This window comes from Diutina rugosa, assembly GCF_008704595.1.
Source record: "Diutina rugosa strain CBS 613 chromosome Unknown scaffold1_size794362, whole genome shotgun sequence".
Taxonomy (NCBI): domain Eukaryota; kingdom Fungi; phylum Ascomycota; class Pichiomycetes; order Serinales; family Debaryomycetaceae; genus Diutina; species Diutina rugosa.
This window is the reverse complement of record NW_022995155.1, coordinates 18485-43968: the sequence shown is the minus strand read 5'-3', so window position 1 is coordinate 43968 and position 25484 is coordinate 18485. Positions and strand designations below refer to the sequence as shown.

The window sequence follows — 25484 nt, the reverse complement described above, 5'->3', positions numbered from 1 at the left end:
AATCCATAATTCATTCTTCAAATAGAAACTGCACCCGTATGGTCAACGTTGCCATGATCTGAAGATTAGAGCGAATTACACCCATTCGAAATCCACAAGTGCCGTAGGTTTCACTCACAAACATGGTTTACCCGATTGTCCAACGCGTACCCACATGGGTTCGTCTACTTATCAATGAAGAATCATTGTTCGATGATGAACGCGATTTATTCCTCTAAAAGTTGGTTTGGAGGACGTAACGGTGTCACTGCTTCCTTGGCGTTCGCAAAAACAACGTGTTTCTGTATCTGGTCAACAGAGTTATCGATGAACGGTCCATGGAGCACTCAGCACTGAAAGTGTTGGAATTAAACAATGTGGCAATCTATAATTGCAATAATCGAACCCATCACCAGAATACTACAACTCTCGTATAATCAACTTGAATGCATCGATGCTTCTTTTAAAGACATGAGGCGAATGTCCGGTTTTCGAGGGCAGCTTCTCACGTTTTGTGATTTTGCCGAACAATACATTTGCCCTTAATCTCCCCTCGCGTCATAGATACTGAAGCATTGGGAACAGCGGAATTAGGTTTGGGGTGGCCTATTAGTTCGATTGACCGTATACAACTCTAAACTCAATCGCATTAACACGAGATTCAACATTTGTGATGTGGATTGAAGCATTCCTCACACGTCCACAAGATCCACGATACAAAGGTAACTATTTTCTAGGCTGTTATGTTTCCCATTGTGGGTGCTCCGTACTTCAATACAGCAAAGAGTTTTTACGGACGTATCAGCTCGGTGATCATATTAAACCAAATTGGTTTTCGAGGCGGTGAACACGCGCTCTTCGGGCAACACATAGCATCAATACTATTCAGATCGCAAGAGCCTGAAAACCATGAGTGAAACCAATTGATGTTGATTAATATCATACAGATCATACGACAAGATGAGTTTGCTCATAAGATTTGCGTCCCAATCTTACCTTATCTGATGGTATACAAAAGGTTGATTTATGGTCCATAAAAACGCTTGTTCCGACTATCGAGTCAATCACGCCTCACTAATACGTGACATATGCATCCCAACGTTGATGATGACTACCCGAAAACGATTGGCCAGAACATAAAAGCGGACGGAAGCCCGCCACCCCCTGGTGAGGTTTAAACACCATGAAATTGGTAACACTTGCAACTTTGTATACAATAGTTACGGCGAAGGTGCCATACTATTGGAGTGAAGCCTATCAAACTCTTTTTGCATGCAATCTCCAGATTCTGCAGTATGGCGACTATTGCAATCAAACGTGGTCCTACAATAATTGGCCTTGTCCTTGCACCAACCTCGAAGCTCGTGCCTCAATAGCAGGATGCCTTCAAAATGCTAATCTGTTTTCCGAAGAATACTTTGAACCATTCTTCTCTATGTGCAGTGATAATGACGTACCTTTGCTATCTGAAGATATGTCCTCAGCCCTTGCTTACTATAACAATAATGCCACGGAGTATCCCGTGATTATTGCTGAGACTAGAGGTCGAATCTTAACGGAGCCAGTGTTGTTGCCGGTCAACGCCACCGACCAGTACACCAGATCAATGTGTAAGTTCTTGGACAACTTCAACATTTCAACCTACTATGGTACGGGGATGCTTGCGTATTGGGTACTTATAATTATTTTGGGTGCTTTGGCCAATTGGACTAAGCTTTTGTATCCTGGACTAATGAGGGATTTGAATGGCAGGTTCTCGATTTGGGTACGAAAGTACATCACTCTCCCAGCAGTCAGGGGAAAGAAGACTAATTCAACCTCGTTTGCAGGAATTTTTCAAATGTTAACACCTTCGCGTTATGAGTCTCTCGTTGTGGGTATTTTCATTGTATTGGTCGTGGTTCTTATAGCCGTCGACGTCAATCCTCCTGCCGACGATCCTATATTCTCTCTGAGATCAGTCGGGACACTTCGATTTGTTGCTGGGCGGTGTGCCGTGTCCGCAGGTATGATAGTGCCTTTGTTGATTCTATTTGCCCTGAGGAATAACATGTTGATTTGGTTCACTCACTGGAACTATGGCACATTCCTTATGTTCCATCGTTGGATTGGCCGGGTTGTATTTTGCTTAGTGGCAATTCATGCCATTACCTTTTCGTTGTCTATGGACTCTATCGGAGTCATTGACTACCAAGGCATGATGTCTCGGGACTATATGATCGCTGGAACCCTTGCTACCATCGCTGCCGGAATCATCATCTTTCAAGGGTTCCTTGTCTTGCGTCGTTCCAAGTATGAGGTATTTGTGTTGTGTCATATTTTATTGGCACTTGCATTCATAATTGGTTCATGGGGTCACGTTCAGCGATTCAACCATCATCAACCATATGTGGCGGCGACGGCGATTTGGGCATTTGATCGCGTCATTAGAATAGCTCGCTTGATATGGTTTAGTGCACCGAAAGCTGAGTTAATGTTGGTCGCCGATGAAACTATCCGCGTCACGATCCCTACTAGAAAGCATTGGCACCCTACTCCTGGGGGACACGCATTCGTTTACTTTTGGAGACCTTCATGTTGGTGGCAATCGCATCCGTTTACATTCAACCAGTCGGTGGTGAACAGCAACAACGTTGTCTTTTATTGTAAGGTTAAAGGAGGCATGACCCATGGCTTATACCAACACCTCAAAAAATGTCCAGAACAAACAGATCACATAAGAGTGAGCGTTGAAGGTCCTTATGGCGGAGCAAGTCCTGTAAAGCGTTATGACAATGCCATCTATGTTGCCGGTGGCAATGGCGTCCCTGGTCCTTATTATGAAGCTTATAACTTGGCACGGAAGCATCCCGAAGCGAAGCAAACGATTCGATTATTCTGGGTCATTCGTGAATACCAGCTGGTTTTGTGGTTTTACCAGGAGCTTTTAGCCTTGAGATCTACCAAGATTGACGTGGTTGTTTACGTCACCAAGCCCAACTCAATCCCTTTCGACTACGACGAGTTTCAACGAGTAAAAAGTGGTACATCCAAGCTTAATTTTGGTCTCTATGGTTATGACTCGAGGCTGCTGTTATCTGTGGGGTCGCTTTCCTACGAATCGTACTCCAAATCAGGAAAAGGCGAAACGCGAGAGATTACTTACGAAAAGTTCTCTGACCACAAAACTGATAAAGTTTTGGAGCAAATGAAGCGAGATTTGTTTTTTGTGCGTTTTATTGAAGGTCGACCTTCGATGAATGAATTGGTGGATACCACTATCAAAACCACTGATGGCTCAATCGGGTTTGTGACATGTGGGCATCCAATTATGGTTGACGATTTACGACAAGCGTGCATCAATCACCTCGACGTAGGTCCAAGGATTGATTTCTTTGAGCACCTACAAATTTGGGCTTAATCAAAATGAGCAAATTAGTAATTTATATACCAAGACATAATTCTATATAGCATGCCATGGGCATGTATAATTGCATATATCGAGCAATCGTTAATTCAGAAAAGTAAAGATTCATAAGTCATTAAAAGTAGTCTTCAAATTTAGGAAGACAAAGGAGGAAGGACATTCTCCTCGAAGTATGACTTGCCAGTTGCAGGATCAATCCCGACAACGTTACCGGTGCCGATGACATTGTCGGTACCATCACCGTATTCACAAATGGTGTATTGGCGCCATTCGTTGTTGCACATAATCTTTGCGCATCCAAGTCTCTTGGTCAGCTTCCACACCACTTGCGTGAAGTGTCCGGTACCCTTGGTGTAGCCAGGGTTGTTGAAGTCGTACAACTTGATTTCGTCATACCAAGCGTCGACGGGATCAACACCGCCAACGTAACCCGCGGCTAAGTTTTCGCCGTAGGGGCCTTTAGAGTGGATTAATTGCATGTTGTTGCAATCGACAACGGAGTTAGCATAGTTGAGAGCGTATTCAGCGTACGACGCATCCCAAACAAGCAGGCCCACCCCGTGGAGAGCCCGCTTTTGGTTGTGAGTGTCCAAAATTTGTTGTTCAAACTCACCGAGAGTTGGTTGAGGCGATTGACTAGAAGTCGTCGGCGTAGGCTCAGGAGCAACCGTCAGACTAGTTGTAGGTTGGGGTTCAACAGTCAGAGTGGTTGTGGGCTGAGGAGCGGCAGTCAGAGTGGTTGTCGGCTGAGGAGCGGCAGTCAGGCTAGTGGTAGGTTCGGGAACCGGTTCAACGGTCAGACTAGTTGTGGGTACAGGTTCAACAGTCAGAGAAGTTGTCGGTTCCGTTAAGATAGAAGAAGAGGTTTCTTCAGGTGCCTGGGTAGACTCTGGAGACGGCACTGTAGGCGATTCCACTTCAGCAGTGCTCGCTGTTGGCGCAGCGGCGTCGTCAGTGCTCAGTGGCAGAACGATTGTATCAATGTTGGTAGACGAGTTTTCATCAACATTTAATGAAGATTGCGAAGAAGGGAGCGCCGAGTCGATAACGCTTGATGAAGGGTTCGAAGGAGCCTCCGAGGTACTCTCGGTCGAGGTACCCGATACGGCGTTTGCAGCACCTGCGTCTGAAGACGAAGACGATAATGATGAAGTTAAGGCTTCAATGATTGATGAAGCGTCCAGTAAAGGTAACGAAGGAGATGCCTCTAACGAAGGTTGAGCTGAGTCAGTGGGCACAGTGTCTGACAGCAGCGAGTCCGCGGCAGTGGGGTTGGCTGAAAGCGATTGACTGACATCAGGAGGAGCTTGGGAAAGCACCTGACGTAAGGTAGTGGTCAGCGTCTCGTACACCGTCTTCACGCTAGGCTGGACGGTGACGGTGACTTGGAGAGCTTCGATTGATGCTAAAAGCGAAAGTAAAACAGGGAATGTCAACATCAGCGGAAACTGGTCACAACATGCGGGTGGGGCCCTGCAATATATAACGTGTCACTGCATTCTAACAAAGGGAAACTATGCTGGCTACCACGTCTCAATGCATCCTCGTTAGCCTGCTCTAAATGTCTGCTAATCTCGAGGAGCTGTCACTTATGCATTATGCAAGTACCAGCCAGCTTGACCGTTGCAGGGACCCTGAGCCGCACACAGTGAAGTATTTGGTATTAAGTGGGTTGCAAAAGCTTAAGCGTCATCAATTATGGTTGTTCAAGAATAGGTAAAACCACGTCACAGTGTTGGAAACATTTCACTTGTTATCTTCCTCCCTCATAGTATTCGATTTCTCATTAGCCGCACCCGCACGCGAAGGCTGGTAATCAAGACGAAACCAGAGACGTGCATGGAAGATAGCCCATCCACCGCCAATCTTACCCAAAGCGGCGTTTTAAACAGCCACTAATGCCCCCTAGTCCGACAGTGATTGCAATACTCTGTACAGGGTCTGCTGGGGTGGCGTGGGGATTGAATGGTGCCCCGCGCCCCAGCAAGAGGGTCGCCCCGCCCCTCCTAACCGATGGCATTTAAGCTCGGAATTGAGCTTCAGAGAGCAACTAGCAACGTCTAAGCCGTTCGGGGAGCCTACAGACATACGATAAAGGACGTAAACATCTCAAATGCGTGTGAGAGGATTATTCCAGTAACCAACGATATCCGCCTTAATTGTTCGCAGTGAACTTTTCACGCGGCCAAGGGAGGCTTTGTAGCCGGGACCCCTATCCCCCGTCCAGAGGACGAGGTGCGCGATTTTTCATAGTGAACGAGGGTTATCTCCACCCCACGGGGGTAACACAAAATTTTAGCAACGTTGGCGACCGGAGTTGCCAAGAGGTGGGAGCTGAAGATCCGATGGAAATCGGGGGAAGTGGTGATAGTAGACCCCGTCGAATAGATGGGAACGACGGGTACGACGGCCTTTGGCAAGATCTAGATCTCACCCGTAACGACGCCGACGCTTCCTCGGAAGTTCGTCGTATAGCCCAACTCATAGTGATAGCTGTCACTAAGCGGCTGCCGGAACACATCATGTGATTGACCGTATCTCGCTGCGGGCGTCTCCGACGGTTCGCGTCGCACCACGCAGGCACTATTTGGTTAACCGCCTCCACCGGGACCTCTGAGATAGACGACCATGTTCAAGGGCTTGAGAAAGAAGACGTCGTCGATGATAGGGGGCCTGGCTCCCCCTGACGACTCGTCGTCAGAGAACTACGCGCGGGTGCTCAAGCAAGTGAAGGATTTCGAGATCGCCTTGCAAGCGATGGATTACTTACTCGACGACCGATCCGAGGAAGGGGTGAAGCTTTTGGAGGTGGAGCTGGCGAAACACAACAAGGGTTCTGCCGACCAGCCGGCGGGGATCTTCCCGTTGGCGTTGGGGGTGATGGAATTCATCGAGGCGACGCTCGGGTTCGAGGCCGAGGTGATGGACCGGGCCCTTGCCACGCTCCAGCAAGCAGAACTGGCGTCGGATAAGAACTACAAGTACAATGTCCACCACAAGATGGCGACGTCGCACATCTACCCCCCGGGGACCGAGTTCGAAGTCACTCACGCCGAACTGACGTTGTTGTGTGCGTTGTTGATGTTGTTGAAGGAAAACAACGGGATGATGGAGGGGCTCAAGGCGCTTTACAAGTTGCGGGCAGCTTACAACAAATTGGACTCGACCTACAAGAAGATCAAGGCCCTGGAACCGACATTTAACAGAAACTTGAAGAAATTGAAGAAGGAGAGTTTAACCAATGTCAACAACTTGAGCAACTCCGATTTGCCGGGCTACAAGGTTCCGTCGCTGGCGCTGTCGCTGCTGGCACTGTTGCCTCAGGACGTCCAGTTGATGAAGAACTTGGAGCAAGTCTACCAGATGCGCAAGGGCCGGATCGACGGTACCAATATCGGTAATGACACCAACATGTGGGAGTCGCTGCTGTCCATTGGTGAATCGATCGCTAAGTTATCGGTTAACGACAGCAGTGCCGCTACGCCTCGGGTGACGTCGCCGCTTGCTTCCACCTCCAACTCTGTGTTTAAAGCGACGGTGGCCGAAGACGATGGCTTCTCCGATGCCGTTGATGAGATCTCGGTGCCGCCGACGTTGAATGGCGGCCAGGCTCTGATCATCCTGGGGGTGTCGTCGGTATCGTCGGTGTCTCCCACTCTCGATGACAACCACTTGTATGTGTCTACCGTGGACGAATTCATCCATTCAGGGGTGCAATTATGTTTTGGTATTTTGCAAGTGGTGTTGTCGCTCATTCCTCCTACCATCGGTAAGGTGCTTCTGATTGTTGGGTTCAAGGGTAACCGGGATACTGGCCTCAAGATGTTGTGGCGTACTGCCATCACCAGTCGTAACATCCACGGTGACTTGGCGCTTCTTTGTTTGCTTGTTTTTTACGACGGTCCCGTGCAATTTGTCGATGTTGGGTTCCAATTGCCCCACCAATGTGATTCGCTCATCACCGATGTGATTAACCTTCAGGGTAAAGTATCCATCAGTGACGCTGAGCTTGACCGGGTTATGCAGAACCCGTCGTTGTATACCCCTCAATTATTGACTAAAGCTCGGAAATTGTTCCCTCATAACGCTCTTTGGTTATTGCAAGAAGGTCGTATCTTGGCGGCGCAAGGCAAGTTATACGAAGCTTGTGACCTTATGCAACAATTCACCGATGACCCTTCCAACAAGATCCAGATGCAACAAGTCGAAGCATTGCTCATCTATGACCGGGCCATGCTTTATGCATTCAAACATGACTTTGATCTGGCCGCCAGAGACTTTATCAAGTTGATTGACATTAACTCCTGGTCTAAGGCGGTGTACTTGTTCATGGCGGCTTCGTGCTACTTGGCCAAGTACCGTATGATTGAGATGGGCTTGGTTGAAGGCGACTTAGACAAGTACGAAAAGTTGGCCAACAAGTACTACGAGCTTGCTCCCACTTACGTTCCTGGTGGGATTAATAACCAAGGGAAGAAGGGTGGTCTTGGTGGTGGCAAGAAGAAGATGCCATTTGACAAATTCTTGCTTAGAAAGCTCGACCAAATTGCCGAACGCAGAAGACACCACAAGAACTTGAAGTTTGTCGACGCCGTGGGCACCCTGATCATGCATGAACTCGTGTACTTCTGGAACGGTTACAATAGAATGACGCCCACCGAATTAGAATTGTCGGCGAAGATTTTGTCCTACACTGCTCCTGGATCGAAGTACGCCAAGTTTACCGAGACCGAAGACGAAGGCATCATCCGCAATTTTCTATTATCGATCATCGAACGCTCGCAAGGCAAGGTGAAGGAAGGGGCTGACCGTCTCGACAAACAAGTGATTGCCAAGTATGTCGTCAGTCAAGAGCCGTTCCGCTTCCACAAGATGGATGACTCTCCTTACATTTACCCCACGGCGTTGTACGAACGACTGATGTTCACGTGGTTGTTGAAGACGTCGCAGAGCAACTTCAACGTCGCGGACGCCGTCCACCAGCTGCTTGACTGGTTGAAGAAGGCCGAGACTGTGGGTGAAGGCGACTACGAGTTGAGTAACCGGACAGGGATGAGAATCAAGGCCGCCGGTGAGCGTTTGGAGCTGTTTGTTTAGATTTTAGATAACAGGTACACTAGTGTGTTTTACTCACATTTTTTAGCATCAATATATTACGCTGATAGTCTAGCCTATGCCAATACCTTTTTCTTCTTTTTTTTCTTAGGTTTCTCCACTTTGGAGACGTACGATCGCCACAGGTTGACTCGGGTATCCCGGTCGTTCTCCCACCGCTGCTTGTGTTTGGCAGCCGCAGACACGTTCTCCTCGGCCCGCTTGGCTGCTGCATGCTCGTTTAACTTATGTCGCTGTTCAAGTTCCTTTTGCTGTAATTCCTGGAACTCTAGGTCTTCAAGCGCCTCCCTCACCCGTTTGCGGTCTTGGTCCACGTCGCGGTAAATCAGATCTAGTCGTTCCTTTTCCTGTACTGCCAGGGCCTGGTCGTCGCCCAGGGCTTGTAATATCAGCTCGGCTTTCTTGACAATGTCGAATGCCTTCTCGGCATCGGGTAACGATGTCTTATCGGGATGGATCAACATCGCTAGCTGTCGGTACCGCTTCTTGATGACGCCAGCGTCAGCCTCAAACGCCACATCAAGCACGGCGTAGTAATCCTTTGGGTGTACACTCAAAATCCGTTTGATTTCGGCATCTCGCTTGAGATCGGTCTCCTCGGACTTGAGGATGCCCTCGATGTTATCCATAGTGCGCGATCAAGGGGCGGGCGACACGTCTCTATTGCCCCACAATTAGCTGAATGAATGGGGCAAGCATCTCAGTAGTACAAACTTAAACAAGTAAATAATAATCTCTATGGTCGATTCAATCCATTAATGTCACGCCGTTACAACCGTCGCCTTGGCTGTGCCAGCCTCCTTTACTAAGTCGGCAGTGCACTGGCCAACATTCCACAATCAGGGCCTGACGCATTCGTTCCTAATCGGGAAAAATTATCAAGGCCATCGTTTGTGTCAAACTCACTTTCGCCACTACACCATGGTCAAGTAATCTACACCGCAAATGTCGAAACCTCTCTAACCACGCCTAAAATAGCTAAATTGTCCGAAACGCCTAACGGAGTGGGCAGCCGGCGGGCAGCGCACTTTTTTTCTCGGTCGACGAAAAAGTGTCCCGTGAGGCACCACTGCTGGCATGGAGTTTGACGATCCCTACTGGCAGCACCACGGGGCTCTGGCGCCTCTGCAGCCAGGTCCCGACGATCTGGACGTGATCATGGAGGACGAGTTTGCCACCCTGCCCAAGTTCACCACCAACGGCCAGTTCCCCCACTCGCAGTTTGGTGATAAATTCACCCTGATTGATTCGCTCAATTTCCGCCCGCCCCAGCTGGGGTTCACCCAGTTGGGCAACTCTCTGTCGACCAACGTGCTGGAGATCAGTGGCGGCGGCGCTCCCCTGATCAATCTGATCACGCAGCTGCCTGGAGGGGGCGCAGTGGCCGATGTCGCCGCCAGCCCCCAGATGGCGCACATGAGCGTCAACAACTCTTCTGGAAGCGATCCGCTTGTCCAACTGCTGTTTGGCAACCAGCCACTGCAGTTTTCCAGCGGGTTGGGGGTCCAAGTGAGCCAACAGCTGCCGGTCCAGCCCATGTTTGGCGCGACTCAGCTCCAGCTTCAGCACCAGGAACTGCAGCGTCAGGCGGAGCAGGCTCGGCTTCAAGCACAACAGGCCCAACAGGCTGAACAGGCGCAGCAAACCCAGCGAGCTCAGCAACAACAGGTGCAATACGCGCAACAGACGCGCCCTTCACAACAAAACGCCGGCCAAACCCTGATGTTTGGCAGCTCACTCAACCATCAAAACCAGAGTGTCACCACTCAGGCCCCTCCTCAGCCCTCGAGTGCCAACTATGTCTACTTCAACCGCCAACCTCAGCTGCTCACAAAGGAAACGCAAGACCGAGCCGCGGCGATTAAGTTGCGTATTGAAAACTACTATAATCTCAGTGTATCTCACGCTGTCGAACGTAACCAACGGCGATTGCAGCTTGAACAGAAGCTTGCCACTGAGGAATCACACGCACTGGAAGAGCGTAAGAACCGCCAGCTCCAAAACCTCGGCCGTAAAGAGTCGCAATTTTTGCGTTTGAGACGGACCAAGCTTGGCTTGGAGGACTTTACCACCGTTAAAGTGATTGGTAAGGGGGCCTTCGGGGAAGTGAGACTCGTACAGAAGCGGGATACGGGGAAGATCTACGCAATGAAGACATTACTTAAGCTGGAGATGTTCAAAAAGGACCAGTTAGCCCACGTCAAGGCCGAAAGAGACGTGTTGGCGGGGCTGGACTCGCCGTGGGTGGTGCTGTTGTACTACTCGTTCCAAGACGCTCAGTACCTTTATCTCATCATGGAGTTCTTGCCCGGTGGTGATTTGATGACTATGTTAATCCGTTGGCAGATTTTCACCGAGGACATCACCCGGTTCTACATGGCCGAGTGTGTGTTGGCGATTGAAGCCATCCACAAGCTTGGATTCATCCATCGTGATATCAAGCCGGATAACATCTTGATTGATATCCGCGGCCACATTAAGCTCTCGGACTTTGGGTTGTCCACTGGTTTCCACAAGACGCATGACTCCAACTACTATAAGAAGTTATTGGAAAAGGAGATGGCGCTGACCACGCCGCAGTCGCTGTTAGCGGGGGCGGCGGGGCGCAATCTGATGATGGTCGACGCCATCCACTTGACGATGCTGAACCGTCAACAGATGCAAACGTGGCGTAAGCTGCGGCGGTTGATGGCGTACCTGACAGTGGGTACTCCCGACTACATCGCTCCCGAGATTTTCATCCACCAAGGCTACGGTCAAGAGTGTGACTGGTGGTCGTTAGGGGCAATCATGTTTGAATGTCTCATTGGCTGGCCGCCGTTCTGCTCCGAGACTCCTCACGAGACTTACCGCAAGATCTTGAACTGGCAAGAAACTCTCAATATACCCGAGGACATTCACCTTAGTCCCGAAGCCGAAGACTTGATTCGCAAGTTGTTGACACTGGCTGAGCATCGATTAGGACGTTACGGTGGTGCAGAAGAAATCAAACAACACCCGTTCTTCCGTGGTGTTGATTGGGACACCATCCGCAAGGTGGACGCGCCGTTTATCCCCAAGTTGCGGTCGATCACCGACACCCGGTTTTTCCCTACCGACGAGTTGGAGGGTGTGCCCGACTCACCAGCGTTGGCGAAGGCGATGGAAGAAGCAGCGCAAGGGTTGCCTGCCACCAAGAATGCCAAGGAGGACTTGCCGTTCATTGGGTACACGTACTCGAGATTCGACTACTTGACCCGAAAGAATGCCCTCTAGCGGTGCTGAAAGATATCCAAGGAAATAGAGATACATTACGGGAGATATAGGAGATACATAGGTACAGAAATATATGACTAACGAAATGATTTTGTGGTACAGCGTCTAGACCTCCCGGAATTAGTGTGAGTGCCCCATCCGAACCGGGCATGTGCAACGCGCACCATGTACATAGAGTGCGTACAGGGAAATCCGTTCCCCACAATTTGCCACCCCTTGTAATTTTTCGTGAAAAGTTACACCAGTTACGTTTAGCTGTCGACCATGTCCTACCCTGACCCTCTCCCCACGGTGACAAGATCGCTCTCTGACGATGTCGTTGTGATTCTGGCGCCGTTCGATTTCCTCCATGTGGTACCCATCGGCGCGAGAACGGCGTTGTTCCGCTATCAGAACCAGGTGGTGGTGTGGCTGCCGTTGCCGTATGGCGATTACATTGACGAGGCGCTTGCCAAATGGGGGTCGAACGTCTCGATTTCGTGGGTGATTGTTGCTAATACCCACCACTGCATGTGTGCTCATCAATACAAGCGGAGATTCCCTGATGCCAGAATCCTTGCTCCCGAGGGCACGCCGTTGAAAGAAGGATGCCGCGCTGATGTTATCATTCCGAAGTCGTTGGCTCGCCAGAAACTTCTGGGCGACCGCCTTAAGAGTCTTGGTGTCGACAACGTGATTGTCAACAACTTTGAGTTTGAGTTTTTGGACCAGCACTATTGTGACGAAGTGGTGACGTACGAGAAGAACTTGAAGACGCTTTTCGTGGGTGATTTGTTGTTCAATTTTGATGGGGAGGTGGAGCAATTCCAGGCAGGGGGTCCTTCATGGCGTCACTGGATGCTCTGGAAAGTGAACCCGAGAAATTACTACGGTCAATTGGTGACGTGTTTGTTTAATATGGTGTTTCTGCCCAATTCGCTGGCTAAGGAGCCGTTGAGGGTGTTGGTGAATGAGTTTGACTTTGATCGGGTGGTAATGTGTCACGGTAATGACTTGGAGGGACAGGATGTAAAAAAGGTGTTGGTGAACGCCTTAGGTTTATAGTGGGGTTAATCAATTGATTATTTGGGATTCCCTGTAGGCAAAAAGGAAGCAGTGATTCTGCCCGGGCTCGATCCGGGGACCTCATGCGTGTGAAGCATGCGTCATAACCAACTAGACTACAGAACCATTATGCAGTTTTGACGCGTTGGCAATGTGGTACGATATGAGTCGTTAATTGATCGAGTATTTCGTGATAGAATTCGTTTAAAGGCCCAAAATGTTTTCACAAGTAATCTTCCATAATTTTAAAGTTGTTTTATGTCATTTTTGAGAAGTTTTGCCACGTGGTGCTGGCGTTGTCAACCGCGATGACCACGCTGGTTTCTGCCTTACACTAATAAATTAGTTCGCGCGGCGAGGCTGGTAGCCAGCCACCAATTTTTCACAACAAAGAGAATGTGTGGGTCAGGGTGGTGCATCGTCTCCCCTGCATTGATATCAACGATGACCTCGGTGGTTAATGGCTGCCGTTGCCAAAATAGCTGAGTTGGAGTGTTCGTAGACGTGTTAATACCACCAGTAGGCATCACCTGACCAGTGCAAAACAAACAGTTACGCAGACACCCTAGACGTTAGCTGATAACTAAAAGGTTTTTGTCTGGCTGACCACATGCGGTCTTCGTATTCGTTACTGTAACAGGTTTACCCAGCGGAGATCAGGTACTCAATCTCCCACGCCGCGTCGTCGTCAAGACCACCACGGAGAATCCAGCCACGCCCGCCATATATAATCTACCATCTTCACCCTAGCTACTTACTCAGTACAACAACTGGAGACACCGCGATTAAAGGGTGGTGGTGGAGGCAGAATCCTCCTCTACTCAGAAGCCGCTGGGCCACTTCTCAAGCCTGAGGCCTTGTTCTCCTCCTCGGGTGGCCCAGCCGCTCCGGTGGTAAGAGAGCCCGCGACTATTTGTGTTTACCGTGGTGACGAGTGATACCTAATTGGGGTTCGAGGACGGCCACGATATTGCCCAAATATCAGGTTTCATGGACCTGGCTTGGTGCGCCGTGCGCAACCTCCCCCACAGTGGGTGCACTCGCTCATCGCGCGAAAACCACCACCGTCTCTTACCACCGCGATGACTCGACTCGTCCACAACGTCCAGAAGAAGCAGCACAAGGAGCGGTCGCAGGTGGCGCTGCGGCAGAAGTATGGCTTTCTCGAGAAGAAGAAGGACTACCGCCTACGAGCCGCAGACTACCACAAGAAGCAGGCGGCGCTCAAGGCGCTTAAGGAACAGGCGGCCAACTACAACCCCGATGAGTACTACCATGCGATGACCCGGCGTCGTACCGACAACAAGGGCATTCTTCTCTCCGAGCTGGAGGCGGAGCTGCTCTCGGTCGACCAGGTGAAGTTGTTGAAGCTGCAAGACGTCAACTATGTGCGGACGATGCGGTTGCACGAAGCCAAGCGCATCGCCGCCGAGAAGCAGCAGGTGATGTTACAGGCTAGCGGCAAGCACACGGTGTTTGTCGACCTGGCCGACGAGCAGCGGAAGTTTGACGCTGCCAAATACTTCGACACCGACGCCAGTCTCGTTGAGCGGCGGCAAAACCGGCTCCGGCTTGACCAGTTGGAGCTGAATAAGGGTGTGGTGGCGCAGACGCTTCTGGCCGACACCCGCAAGCAGCAGCAGAAGGAGAAGTTGGCCCACTTGAGACAGTTGAAGCTGAGGTTGGAGCGCGAGCGCCAGTTGAAGGAGGTGGAACAGCGCATGGACCTCGAGCGCGAGATGTTGAAGAAAGGGGCGAAGAAGAAGATTGTCGAGGCCGACGGCACCACGCGGTTCCAGTGGCTGCAGATCCGCAAGCGGTGAAGCTTTTGGGGGACTTTAGGAATGATTTATAGAATTACGTGAATGCTAATGTACACAGGTTAACAGCTAAGGTATAAAGATTAGATGCTTCAAGTTTGTTTGAGAGACAGTTTCGGTTTTCTTGACATTTCACACTGCTGGTGTAAATCTATTTTTGTCATTTGTTAATGTTTTGGTGAAATTGATGAAATTTTATGGAAAGTGCCACTGGTAAATATACGCAAGGCTAAGCTACAGTAGCCAGAACTATGTGATATCGTCGATTAAATTCTATCATTAAGGTCTATATACGGAACTTACTCGTTCAAACTCTTATTAAGGTATTCCACGAACAACGGGGTAATGCGATCGACGTCGACGGTACGCATACGGTTGAGACCGATATAGGTACGACGGATACGTTGGAGCTGGCCCGTGGAAACCAGAGTGGGTGGCATCTCCACCACGACCCCTTCAGAGATCTTGACGTCGCCACCACCCAAGTTCTGCTGGGCCAAGATTTGCCCCACCACCGCCAGCGTCTGCTTGTCTAATTGTTGGAGGTAATCATTCAGCCCTACGGCTTTAGTCACCGTCAGGGCGTTGGCAGTAGGAGGCTTTTTCAACACGAGAGTCTCCCAAATATCGTCGACGGGTAACGGGTCGTTTTCCGGAGCCACCACGGAGAAAAGCGGCAGATCCCACCTGGTGGTGCCGTTAGGTTCTTCGTAGCGCATAGCCAACTGGTTTATAAGCTCGGGGCCCCACTTACCGTCGTCCCATTCGATACACTGGGAGGCTGGGGCGATGACGTGGATAACGCAGTGCGGAGTGGGGATGTTTTTGGCCTCACAGTAGAGCTGGTAGCGGAAACCCTTGATGTAGCACAACAGATCGAGGACGACGATGGTGTGGGGCAGCAAGTCCCGCTTCACTGCCAGCATCTGGGCGCCACGGAGCAGTTTCTCCAGCACCAGCTCGCGGTAGCGGTCCGGGGTGATGCCCAAGGTTTCATCGGTGTGGTACACCACCGAGTAATTGTGTCCAGGGAGGTCTTCCGCCTTGGCTTTGGCTATACTGTCCTCGAGATGAGCGATGAGCTTGCGAGCGTAAGTGGTCTTGCCCGACCCGGGGAGACCGGTAAATACAACAAGGGGCATGTACTCAGATTAGGGAAGCGTCTGCGGGATGGTTGAAATGACCCAAGGTTGGGTATGGACGATAAAAATGCAAAAAACCGCTGTGTCGTGGAGCACCAGGCGTCAGTAGTAGACTAGGCGCGCTAACCACAATACCGAGACTATCGACACCAACGTCTCGACATTAGCCCCTCTGAATCTATTGGAAAAGTTAAAGTCATGGTTTTTTTGGATGAGGACAATGGTATTCGTGGTGGCATGGCCCTTTGTTAACGCATCGAGGGTAGCTGTCGTCCGACACTCACCGGCAGTTGCTAGTGCATATTTGCACCCAGCTTGACGGGTACCACTAACAGTCACAATCACGAAGTAGCACTTTGAAATGTCAACATTTGACTGAAACCCGAGTATACTAGTTAGTGAAACGTAAATAAAATAGTACCCAAAAGTTGCTCATCTCGTCGTTGCCGGACTGCCGTCTCACTATGATCCGTGCGGGCCGAGGTCGCTAGCAACGGTCACACGCGGGACACTGATAGCGCTTTTTCCACTAGCACCGTAAAACCCAGCTTTTAGCACCTGCCACCCACCGAGGTTGCCGACGCATGACCTAACGCTGCCGTTTGTGGCCTGTTTTCGGACTTCATTCGCACCGCTGCTGGATCTCACTATATCATAACTCGTCCACCATCGCCCATATCCGCCATGGCTCCGTCGGGATCGTCGCTACTAGCGAGCCCGTTGACAATAGTGTGCCGAGCCAGCTCGTTCCTCACACTCCCCGTGGCCCATATCCCTCCAGGCGAGGTGCTGGCGGCGCAAATGCAGCTGCTCGAAGATGCTACTTTCCTGATGCTCTTGGTGTTTGGCCTGTTTGTACCGTGGTTCTTCATACTCAAGTTCGATTATGACCCCCGCTACCGTCTCGTCAATCTGTTGTTCTGTGACCTTGTGGCAACTATGGCGTGGGCGCTTGCCTTCTGCCAGAACTTCCCGTTCAGTAATGTGGTGTATATGGGGCTTGTTGCCGTGCCTTTAGCGAGCTACATCAGATTGGTGGCGGCCCATTTCCGCCAGTTAAAGCTCCTCAAGTACCCCACTCACGTCATTGTCGATGCGATCCCGTTACAGGACGAACGGGGGATCCACTACCTGCAGTTGATCTGCATTATGGTCGAGGTGTTGTGCTTGGAGAAAGGTCACCCGATGGTCGTCCTCAGCTTGGTGTACACGTTTTTGTTGACGGCAGCGCTTCTTGCTTGGCCTCAGCTTCAATGGGGCCCCGAGTTGCGGCTTATCAACTTGCTTGGGTGCATTAACGGGCACTACGGGACGCGTCTTATCGAGGGCAGTACCGGTGGTGGTCCCCAGAAGCTCATTACGTTTTACTGCTCGATCTTGGCGGTGTTCCTCAGCTACCGCTTAGTGTTTAAAGACGTGTTGCGAGTAGCGGGCCTTATCGATGACGACAATGAAACCACACCGCTGAAACCTCCCCGCAAACGCGAAGAGAAGTTTCTTGATGATTACGAGGTTATAGACCCCTCGGTGGCGCCGTGAACTGCCCCACCATCCGCATGAATATAACGACAAATAGAGAACACGCCTGATGAAGGCCGTCACTAAATCAATGGCTATCACATACTGCTAAATTGAGTCCGTGTCAGTGAAAAGCATAACGTAGGCCATTCTAGCAATAGGTGAATTATCGCTAGAATAAGCATCATTTCCCAGATTTGTTACTCAGTTCAGTGTTCAATTATCAAACTAACGATAACACTCAATGCCAAGTCCAATTCTCGAATGGACCATTACACTCAACGTTTGTATTGACGATATTCCGAGGATTTTTCACTACCACCGTAAACCCTTATCACCACTCACCAGGACGCAGCGCGCACCATGGCCACCAAACAGTGGACGGTGTTTGTGGTCGACCATGCCAGCGGCATTGACTACGTGCTCCACCACGGAGCCCAGGCGCTTCTTCTGAACCGCAAGCTGGACCGATTGAGTCTTGTCACCGACGGCAACACCACGTTCGTTGACGCCGCGTTCACCTACGATAACCTCAAGGCATGGTACTCCCATTTGGACACTACTGTCGAGGCTACGGACTTAGAGGCAAGCATGGCGGCTGCTAAAGCCAATTTGGAAGTGAAATTACGGCTCAAATTTAGCCGCTACCTCGTCATTGCCACTAATGATGATAACTACGCCAACTTTGCGGACCAGGTCGAAAACTACACTGGTTTCATCACTAACAACTCAATTAAGGTGGTGCTTGTGGGGGTGAGTACCAAGGGCCCGTGGAAGCCGGTAATTGATGCCTGGAAGTGCCAGGTGGTGCCTAACCCTTCAGAAACGTTACGCTACAACACTGCGATAAAACGCGTGTTACCGATGAAGACGCTGGCTTTACTTCAAATTGGTAGAGACGTTGAAAGTTCCCGTGACGCTCTCGAACAACCAGCGTACTTTACTATCCCTGTGGGGCTATATCCAGCAGTGAAGCCGTTGGCGCCGGCCAGTGCCGGTGAGTACAAGTACGATTCTCTGCAAGGAACCGCTAAGGTGGGACGCCGCTCTCACTACTATGTGAATGTGAAGTCGTCTTCGGGTGACAATAATGAAGGAGAAGACGGAGAGAATCGAAATGATGACAATGAAGCAGAGGGAGTTACTGCGACAACTGATAACATTGAGAAGCTTACCGTCGATCCAGGTGATAGAGTGCCGGCATTTAAGTACTCCAAGCATGACCTAGTCGTGGTTAATGAGTACCTTAAGGAGATGGCCACCCTTGATACCGTGGCGACCTTTGACGTACTTGGCTTCTCTGCTCTCAGAGATTTACCATACCCTTACATTACCGGTGAACTGAAGTATGTTGTCCCGGCAGTGGACCACACCGGCTACAATCTGTTTGTCACTGCGCTTGGCCAGCTTGAGCGTTTTGCCCTTGTTCGGTATGTTCCAAAACCTAAAGCGGCGGTGCAAATTGGGGCGCTTCTCCCTGTCAAGTTTGCCGTTGACGACGAGCCGAAACCGGGCTTGGTATTTGTGCCATTGGCATTTGCTGAAGACGAAAAGTTCGGCAAGTTCCCCTACCTTACTCCTCCCACCAAGCCGAAAACCGAGAAAAAAGACGATGAATTCAGTGACGAAGATGCTAGTGAGGGTGAGGAAAGCGATGACTCGCTCGCGATTTTACCCCCAGCATCAACAGAACCACCAAAGTATCCGTCCAAACGGTTTCCTACTGCCGACACCCAGACGCAAATGGATGAATTTGTGGAAAGAATGTCATTTAACGAGACACCTACATCGCAGATTGCTATCAACAATCCTCGGCTTGATCTCCGGCTGCTGATTCCGGTTGTCGTCGATCACGGCGACCCTAAGTCTCAAACTGCTCAATCTAAATTGTTGGCATCCTCCCCCAGTATCGCCAAGTACGACATGTACTTGGAGAAGATCATTGTCAAGCTGTTGGCGCAGGCGCTGCTTAATAAGTTTACGATTACTGAGGACTTTGCTACCAAGAACTTGGTGGACCCTGAGGGCACCAATTTGTACAACTTGGGTAACATTCTCGAGATCAACAACGGAAATCGAGGGAGGGTGTTGCCTTCTCCTCCATTGCTGTTGGTGAAAGGGTTAATGGAGAAGCTTGACGTGTCGTACCGTCCTCCTGTGGAGAAGACTCCCGCCGCTGAGGGTGAGGGCCGGGAAGCGGCGGCGACGGAAGAGTTTGCCGATTTCGTCAATATCGACGATATTTTGGGTCATTAAAGCTATGTACAGAGTGGGGTCATAATTTGAATAATTGGTTTTTGAGGTCAGCAGCCCGATCCTTGGCCGTCCGCTTACGGGCTTTCAGAGTACTGGTGCCGTCCTCGCCAAACGAGTCAACGAGTTTCTGGTGGACGTTCATCTCCTTTACTCGTTCTTGTTCGTCCTTATAAAGAGCGCGAAGCTCCTTACCGTTGAGTTCGACAATAGCACCAAGATCGAAAAGACCTCGATACTTCGAGGACTTCCCCTGGCGCCACAAATTGACCCAGTGGAGAGCCATGCCAAGCTCATCGTACTCGTCGTTGCGGAGCTTACCACGAGTCTTGGCCACGTTGTAAAGAAGCTCATCAATGCTATTAGTGGGGTGGTCAATGTACTCGCTGTAGAGTGCTCCCAGCGGGTCTTGGAGGTTGAGAAGGTATAACAAGTAGTCTGCCTGGATCACGGGATCAATAAACAGTGTGTGGACACAGCCCACAAGCCCTAGAGCGAGCATGGTCTCAGCGTCTTTAACCGTAGGGAGGAATACCCCGGGTGTATCGTAAACCAAAATATCGGGCACTCTCAGTAATCGAATAATCTCACTTGTCAGACGGGTAACCCCCGGCTGGCCCCCAGTTTTCGCCACTTTCTTCCGTTTAGTCAGCACCCCCATTTCCATCAACTCTTTACCGTAGCCGACTTCACGAAGCGTATTTACCAACGTCAGTTTGCCGACATTGGGCATGCCGATGATCATCATGCGGAGCCCTAACGGAGGCGGTGGGTCCATGGCGTCGTAGCGCTCAATCACCTTATCGATGACCTTTTGGGCATCGCGGCGGTTACGGGCATCAACAAACATATAGGGTTCATGACGGTGCCATTTGTTCATCAAGTCAGGTTTAAGCACCAGGAGATCTTTCTTGGTGTAGACGATAAGCTTTGGTTTGTGGGCAAGCACCTTATCGAAGAGGACATTGGTGGTGGACACTGGTGCCCGCAGGTCACGTACTTCAACGACGAGATCGATTTGGGGGGCTAGGTGGCCAAACTTGGTGAGGGCCTTCTGGTGGTGGCCTTTGAAGTTGGCCAAGGGCACATTGTAGTTGGGGAAGAGCCTTCGAGGAATGAAGGACATGATGAGCGTGCGGCGCGCACCAGTTGATAAGAGAACAAGCTTGAAGAGGAGAGTGGAAAGATTTGATAGTTAATTGAAATTTGAAACACTGATCACGGTTCCAAAATCACCATGATTAGTAGGTTGACAATTTTCAAGAGTAAATTGGTGACAATCGGTTACCTTCCACACTGGGCTTGATTGCAAGCCATTCGCCTAAGGTCGCAGGCGGCGGAGGCGAAACGCAGGAACCTGGTACTCGTCACCGTGACCTCCTTCAATGATCAATTTCCAGGGCGTCAATTGCAATTTCTAGACATCTAGGGAAACATCAAACCCCTTTTACTCGGCGTAGGTTACTTTGTTAGTGGTATACGTTTAGTCTACGTTTAGTCTACACAAAATCGCCGGGCGCGCCAAACCTCGAACCACCTATTTACCTTGTACCGAACGCGTCACAATTGCCAGCGCCGGAGCGGGGCATATCGCCTCCTGTCGAGACGAGAACGGCAACAATGAGCGAGACCCGCTGGCGGCTCCGACAAGTTTTGGGAAGGTCAGTTGTCAATGCCCCTTTTACTTGACTACCGAGTGCATAGGGTGTGAGCAAAGCGCTTGTGAATACAATGACGCCCCGCTGCGAGCGCCTGGGGATCGGCCCCCAGCGACGACTGGCGACCAGCCTATCGTACACTGGGTGCAAGATGGTTTCATCAATGCTATGGCGGGCCATTGAGTCGCTAGCGTTAGTCTTTGGGCAATTAGTAGCGGCAATTTGGCAAAGAAATGGCCTAGCTTACCTCAGCGGCATCCACGCGCCTCGGGCGGCATCCGGTTGAGTATACAACCATGGCGGCACGGGATGTCGACGACGTCGCTTAGGTAGACGCGTCTCCCCTTTAGCGATGCCACAAGGGATAGCCTGATTATTGATCTGAGGAAGTGGTTGTCGTAGGTCAATTGTGGCTAGGATGTGGTGGATCAAAGCTGCGGTAGTGAGAGCGGGTTTAACACTACTAGTAAGGCTGATGGCTCAGCGCTCAAGGTAGGTGCCCGTACTGTGTGGGGAGCCTCGCGGCTGATTACCTCAGCGGCCCGATAGAGGGTGAGGTTCGCTGCAACGCAGGCTAATGTTGCCCATCAAAGGGAAGGACATGGCCAAGCGGGTGAGCACCTGGCGACGATCCCAATAATCAGTAAATTTCACCCTCAGGCAGGCGAGCCGTCGATGGGACAACGACGAGGGCAATTGATCCGGCGGGGGGCGATCACCCCACTACCCCCGATATACGACCTTCCCCGTATTCTGCTCGGGCCAGATCAGGCATCGCTCGCCGGGGCGATGGGGTGGGAGCACCGAGAATAAGGTTCGCAGGTGTGGTGGGTCAAGCATCCATGCATAATGGCCAGGGAAGGGGGAGTTGGGTGGGTGGAGAGAAAATGTCGTGTGGTGGGTTTTTATGGCGCCAACAGCGCCAGCAGTTTTGGTATGCTCAAGTGGAAGGGTACGTGTGGCTCCGTAGGGGGTGTGGGTCCGGAAAAACCTCGATTTACGCCTGGTCGCTTAGTGGAGGAGGGGGTGTGCCGCCATCTTCCTCCCACCAGGTGGTTACGTATTTTTTCGGCAGGGTTCACGCTGGCGGGCGAAATCAAGATTGCGTGCAGGACGAATCATTTCCAATAAAACCACCGGCAGCTCGGGGAAACTATAGCCGTCCCCCTGATGTTATAGTACAAAATGTAGCCCTCGACCAGACGGGCGAGCTGATTTGAGATTCTGCCACTTATCGACGGGCTCCAGGCGCTGCCGATGTACCCCATATACAACTGGCCCCACCAGGCGCCACCTCCAGCGCCGCCCCCACTGGCGCCGGCGCCGGCGCTGGCGGCGCCCCACTACCTCGTCGCCGACGCCATCGACGACGCCTACGACCACTCCCAACCACCACCACCGCCTCCGCCACCGCCAGGGTACGCCGCCCCGCCAGCGAGCGCCGTCGCCGCGCCTTACGCCATAGACTACCACTACCAACCCCCGCCACAACCACAACCGGCGCCAGTGCCGCCGCCGTATTACGCGCCCTACCCGTACGGGTACCCCCAGCGGCTGACAGTGTCAGCGTACGGGAGCACGGCGCCTTTTGAAGAGCAGTTGCCTCAGCAAGCGTCAAACTTCAAGCCGATCCAGACGAAAAAGAACCTGAAGCCGCGGATCAACAAGATCGTCAAGGGGCTGATGGTGCTGCCGCCGACGACGCGGCGGCGAGCGCCGCGCAAATTGGCGCCAGTGGTGGTGGGCGAGGTGGTTAACGACGACGTGTTTGACCACTACGCCCGCGAAATGGGGTTGAGCCGGCCCCTTGACGCCACCGTGCTGGCGCTGTGCCAGCTCCGCCTTAAACTGCCGCTAGAGTTTGCCCTTTTCGATACGTTTTGCGCCACCGTCCAGCCGGCGCTCGACGTGTACTTGCCCCACTGCGTGTGGGGGCTGATCATCCCCGAGATTGCGCTATACGACGACACCAACGTGGTGTTGGACGCCGTGTTGTGTTTGGCGCTGATGGTGTACGCCCGCCAGCCGCTGATGGCGACGCAGATAGCGCCGCTGGCGCCCGAGATAGCCGTTAAATACCACCAGCGGGCAGTGGAGCTGATTGAACAGCAATTGCCCCGTGCCGCCGACGATTTCAGCATCATGGCGCGGGCGATGGTAGCGACGGTGGTGCTCTGTATATACGAAACTTTCTTGCCACCGCTCGACGCCAGCTATGTCAATAGCGCCTCCGTGCTTCTCTTTCAGTTGGTACGGCGCCCCGAGCTGCGAGGTGGTCGCTCAGGGCGCCCCCCAGGCCTCGAGCGTCTGCCACTATACCAGCTGTGCTTCACCATGTTGATGGTGTGTGACGTGTACCAAGCCCTCAAACAAGAGCAGCCCTGCTGGTGTCCCAGCGACCAGTTCTGGCAGGCGCTTGACCCCGATATGTTTGATGGACTCGACGACTATAGCCGTGGCCAGGCGGCGCCCGATGCGCCGATGGTCGCCGCCGCCACCGGGTGGTGGGTCTTGAAGCTGGTCCACCTTTTAGGGGTGATTAACGACTTTCGCTGCCTGCCGCTGGCTCTTCTGTATGAGGACTACGAGTGTAATCGCCCATTACAGACCTGGCGCCAATTGCTGCGCCAATTGACGGAGTTTGATGCCCACTACCCTCAAGGATTAGCGCCGATCGTCTACCAGTGGGACCCGTTAACCCTGGCGTTCCCGACGATATATTTCCGCTTGCCAGCACACGCCATAGTCTACCTTCATCGGAAAATGGCCCATCTCTGTTTGTACGAGGCGCTCCAGAGGCGCCCCCACCGTGACGACGGCGCCGCTGCCGCTGAGCTCGATAAGCTTGGGGCTGACCACCCCCGGCGGCTCGCTCGCGAGATATTCGGCGTGTTCAGTACGTACGACGGCAACCCCAGTATGCTGGGGGTAATGATGCCGTGTCTTCGCCTCATCACAACGCACCTTGGCGACACCCAATTGGCGCAGCAGATGGTGGCGCTCGCCGAGCGTCAGCCCATGGTAGGCGCCGTCGCCCGCAGTGTTTGTCAATACTCTGAGTAAGGCGGTGCCCTCGTGTGATCATATTGATAATCTCCGGCACTGTCGCACCTCACGTCACTTCCGATGTCGGAAACAGTCACGTTAACACCGATAACAAAATAACCTCATCTGCAGGGGACGCTCACTTTAGTGGTCACCCCCGCCACCTCAAAGACACCCACCGACAGCAAACCCCCTCAAAACATTGGGCGTAAATCCAGCCCTTATTTCGCCATATATCTTTAGCATTATCCACACATTCCCAATAAAACATTTTAGATGCCCGAGATTCGGACCTCGTTCCACCCTGGCGGTGCCCGTATACCTCGGGACGTCGGGCCTGCCAACACTAGGTGGCAACCGGACAAATTTTTGCGCACTTGTGCTGCGAGTAATAACCTAGGCGAACATTTATCGCCGAGGGTCTAGACGTCGTCCGCGGTCCGAAGTAATCGTGCGCACCCCGTTGGCGCTATGCCCAAGATGCTTAAGCGTCCGAGGGACCTCGGGCGGTGATGGCGCCGAGGCCAATATCCGCCTTAACTCAGCCGTAACAATAAGGGGACGCAATCAATTGAAGGCGCCTGTGATAGAAGAAGTTTTGCTACCACCGTACATCGCCCAAAAATCGCCTGGTTTTGGGCGCCGGCGCCGCGTCCTCGGGCGGGGCCCCCGGAAATCGACACAATCACCTGCCAATTACCCCGTCAATCTCTCCACACAAAAGAAAGAGGGTTTATGCTGGATCGGGTACTGTGTGCTAGACCACTAGAAGCACAGGACGCTAGAATTTTGGCCTATCACACGCTTCGGGAGGGTGGAGCACCGAGGTCCACCCGAAGTATGGTGTGCTCGGAGAACGATCTGCGCGCCAGCGCCCCGTTGTTTGCCGTGAGCACCCACGACGCCACTCGCCGGAGGGTGAGACACCGTCGCCTCAGCGTCGTCAGTAGTGCCGTTTAGCAGTAGAGGAATGCCGTTCATGGTGGTGACAAACGCGCCCATTTTAGGCCAGAGTGTCTACTTCCACCCCCCCCCCCAAGCTCCATGTGATCGCTATCTTTAGCAGTGTTTAGTTCTAGCAGCACTGGGGTTTGCGGCGCCGGAGGCACTGTTTACAGCGGCGCCTAACTAGCGGCTCCCTATAAATGCGAAGTGGGCGCCCGCGCCCCGCATCCCCGTCCCCTAGAGCCAGTCGCAGCGAGGGGCGCGCCAAACAAAAGATTCCCCCCTCCCTAAATTTCATTTTGGT

At 51.9% G+C, this 25484-nt stretch overlaps 12 protein-coding genes across 12 annotated transcripts; 8 read left to right on the top strand and 4 right to left on the bottom strand. All coding sequences in view use genetic code 12, as the record gives it.

The window, feature by feature from the left end:
* Positions 1-1414: 1414 nt before the first annotated feature.
* DIURU_003322 (ferric reductase family protein) lies at positions 1415-3379 on the top strand (the record flags this gene model as incomplete). Its single annotated transcript, XM_034156072.1, has 1 exon — positions 1415-3379. The coding sequence occupies one exon, from the start codon at positions 1415-1417 to the stop codon at positions 3377-3379; it is 1965 nt and encodes a 654-aa protein (XP_034011575.1).
* A 140-nt stretch (positions 3380-3519) lies between these two features.
* On the bottom strand, positions 3520-4824 carry RBE1 (sterol-binding protein; the record flags this gene model as incomplete). Its single annotated transcript, XM_034156071.1, has 1 exon — positions 3520-4824. The coding sequence occupies one exon, from the start codon at positions 4822-4824 to the stop codon at positions 3520-3522; it is 1305 nt and encodes a 434-aa protein (XP_034011574.1).
* A 1189-nt stretch (positions 4825-6013) lies between these two features.
* IML2 (Iml2p) lies at positions 6014-8482 on the top strand (the record flags this gene model as incomplete). The annotated part of the gene is made up of 1 exon (XM_034156070.1): positions 6014-8482. The coding sequence occupies one exon, from the start codon at positions 6014-6016 to the stop codon at positions 8480-8482; it is 2469 nt and encodes an 822-aa protein (XP_034011573.1).
* A 74-nt stretch (positions 8483-8556) lies between these two features.
* Positions 8557-9129, bottom strand: DIURU_003319 (uncharacterized protein; the record flags this gene model as incomplete). The annotated part of the gene is made up of 1 exon (XM_034156068.1): positions 8557-9129. The coding sequence occupies one exon, from the start codon at positions 9127-9129 to the stop codon at positions 8557-8559; it is 573 nt and encodes a 190-aa protein (XP_034011572.1).
* Positions 9130-9577: 448 nt separating this feature from the next.
* Positions 9578-11755, top strand: CBK1 (serine/threonine protein kinase; the record flags this gene model as incomplete). The annotated part of the gene is made up of 1 exon (XM_034156067.1): positions 9578-11755. The coding sequence occupies one exon, from the start codon at positions 9578-9580 to the stop codon at positions 11753-11755; it is 2178 nt and encodes a 725-aa protein (XP_034011571.1).
* A 264-nt stretch (positions 11756-12019) lies between these two features.
* On the top strand, positions 12020-12799 carry DIURU_003317 (uncharacterized protein; the record flags this gene model as incomplete). The annotated part of the gene is made up of 1 exon (XM_034156066.1): positions 12020-12799. The coding sequence occupies one exon, from the start codon at positions 12020-12022 to the stop codon at positions 12797-12799; it is 780 nt and encodes a 259-aa protein (XP_034011570.1).
* Positions 12800-13881: 1082 nt separating this feature from the next.
* DIURU_003316 (rRNA-processing protein) lies at positions 13882-14622 on the top strand (the record flags this gene model as incomplete). The annotated part of the gene is made up of 1 exon (XM_034156065.1): positions 13882-14622. One exon carries the CDS (start codon positions 13882-13884, stop codon positions 14620-14622), a length of 741 nt encoding a protein of 246 aa, XP_034011569.1.
* A 296-nt stretch (positions 14623-14918) lies between these two features.
* Positions 14919-15761, bottom strand: KTI12 (Kti12p; the record flags this gene model as incomplete). Its single annotated transcript, XM_034156064.1, has 1 exon — positions 14919-15761. One exon carries the CDS (start codon positions 15759-15761, stop codon positions 14919-14921), a length of 843 nt encoding a protein of 280 aa, XP_034011568.1.
* Positions 15762-16445: 684 nt separating this feature from the next.
* Positions 16446-17300, top strand: DIURU_003314 (uncharacterized protein; the record flags this gene model as incomplete). Its single annotated transcript, XM_034156063.1, has 1 exon — positions 16446-17300. The coding sequence occupies one exon, from the start codon at positions 16446-16448 to the stop codon at positions 17298-17300; it is 855 nt and encodes a 284-aa protein (XP_034011567.1).
* Positions 17301-17642: 342 nt separating this feature from the next.
* On the top strand, positions 17643-19535 carry YKU80 (ATP-dependent DNA helicase; the record flags this gene model as incomplete). The annotated part of the gene is made up of 1 exon (XM_034156062.1): positions 17643-19535. One exon carries the CDS (start codon positions 17643-17645, stop codon positions 19533-19535), a length of 1893 nt encoding a protein of 630 aa, XP_034011566.1.
* A 19-nt stretch (positions 19536-19554) lies between these two features.
* On the bottom strand, positions 19555-20658 carry MTG1 (putative GTPase; the record flags this gene model as incomplete). The annotated part of the gene is made up of 1 exon (XM_034156061.1): positions 19555-20658. One exon carries the CDS (start codon positions 20656-20658, stop codon positions 19555-19557), a length of 1104 nt encoding a protein of 367 aa, XP_034011565.1.
* Positions 20659-22447: 1789 nt separating this feature from the next.
* DIURU_003311 (uncharacterized protein) lies at positions 22448-24253 on the top strand (the record flags this gene model as incomplete). The annotated part of the gene is made up of 1 exon (XM_034156060.1): positions 22448-24253. The coding sequence occupies one exon, from the start codon at positions 22448-22450 to the stop codon at positions 24251-24253; it is 1806 nt and encodes a 601-aa protein (XP_034011564.1).
* Positions 24254-25484: the final 1231 nt, after the last annotated feature.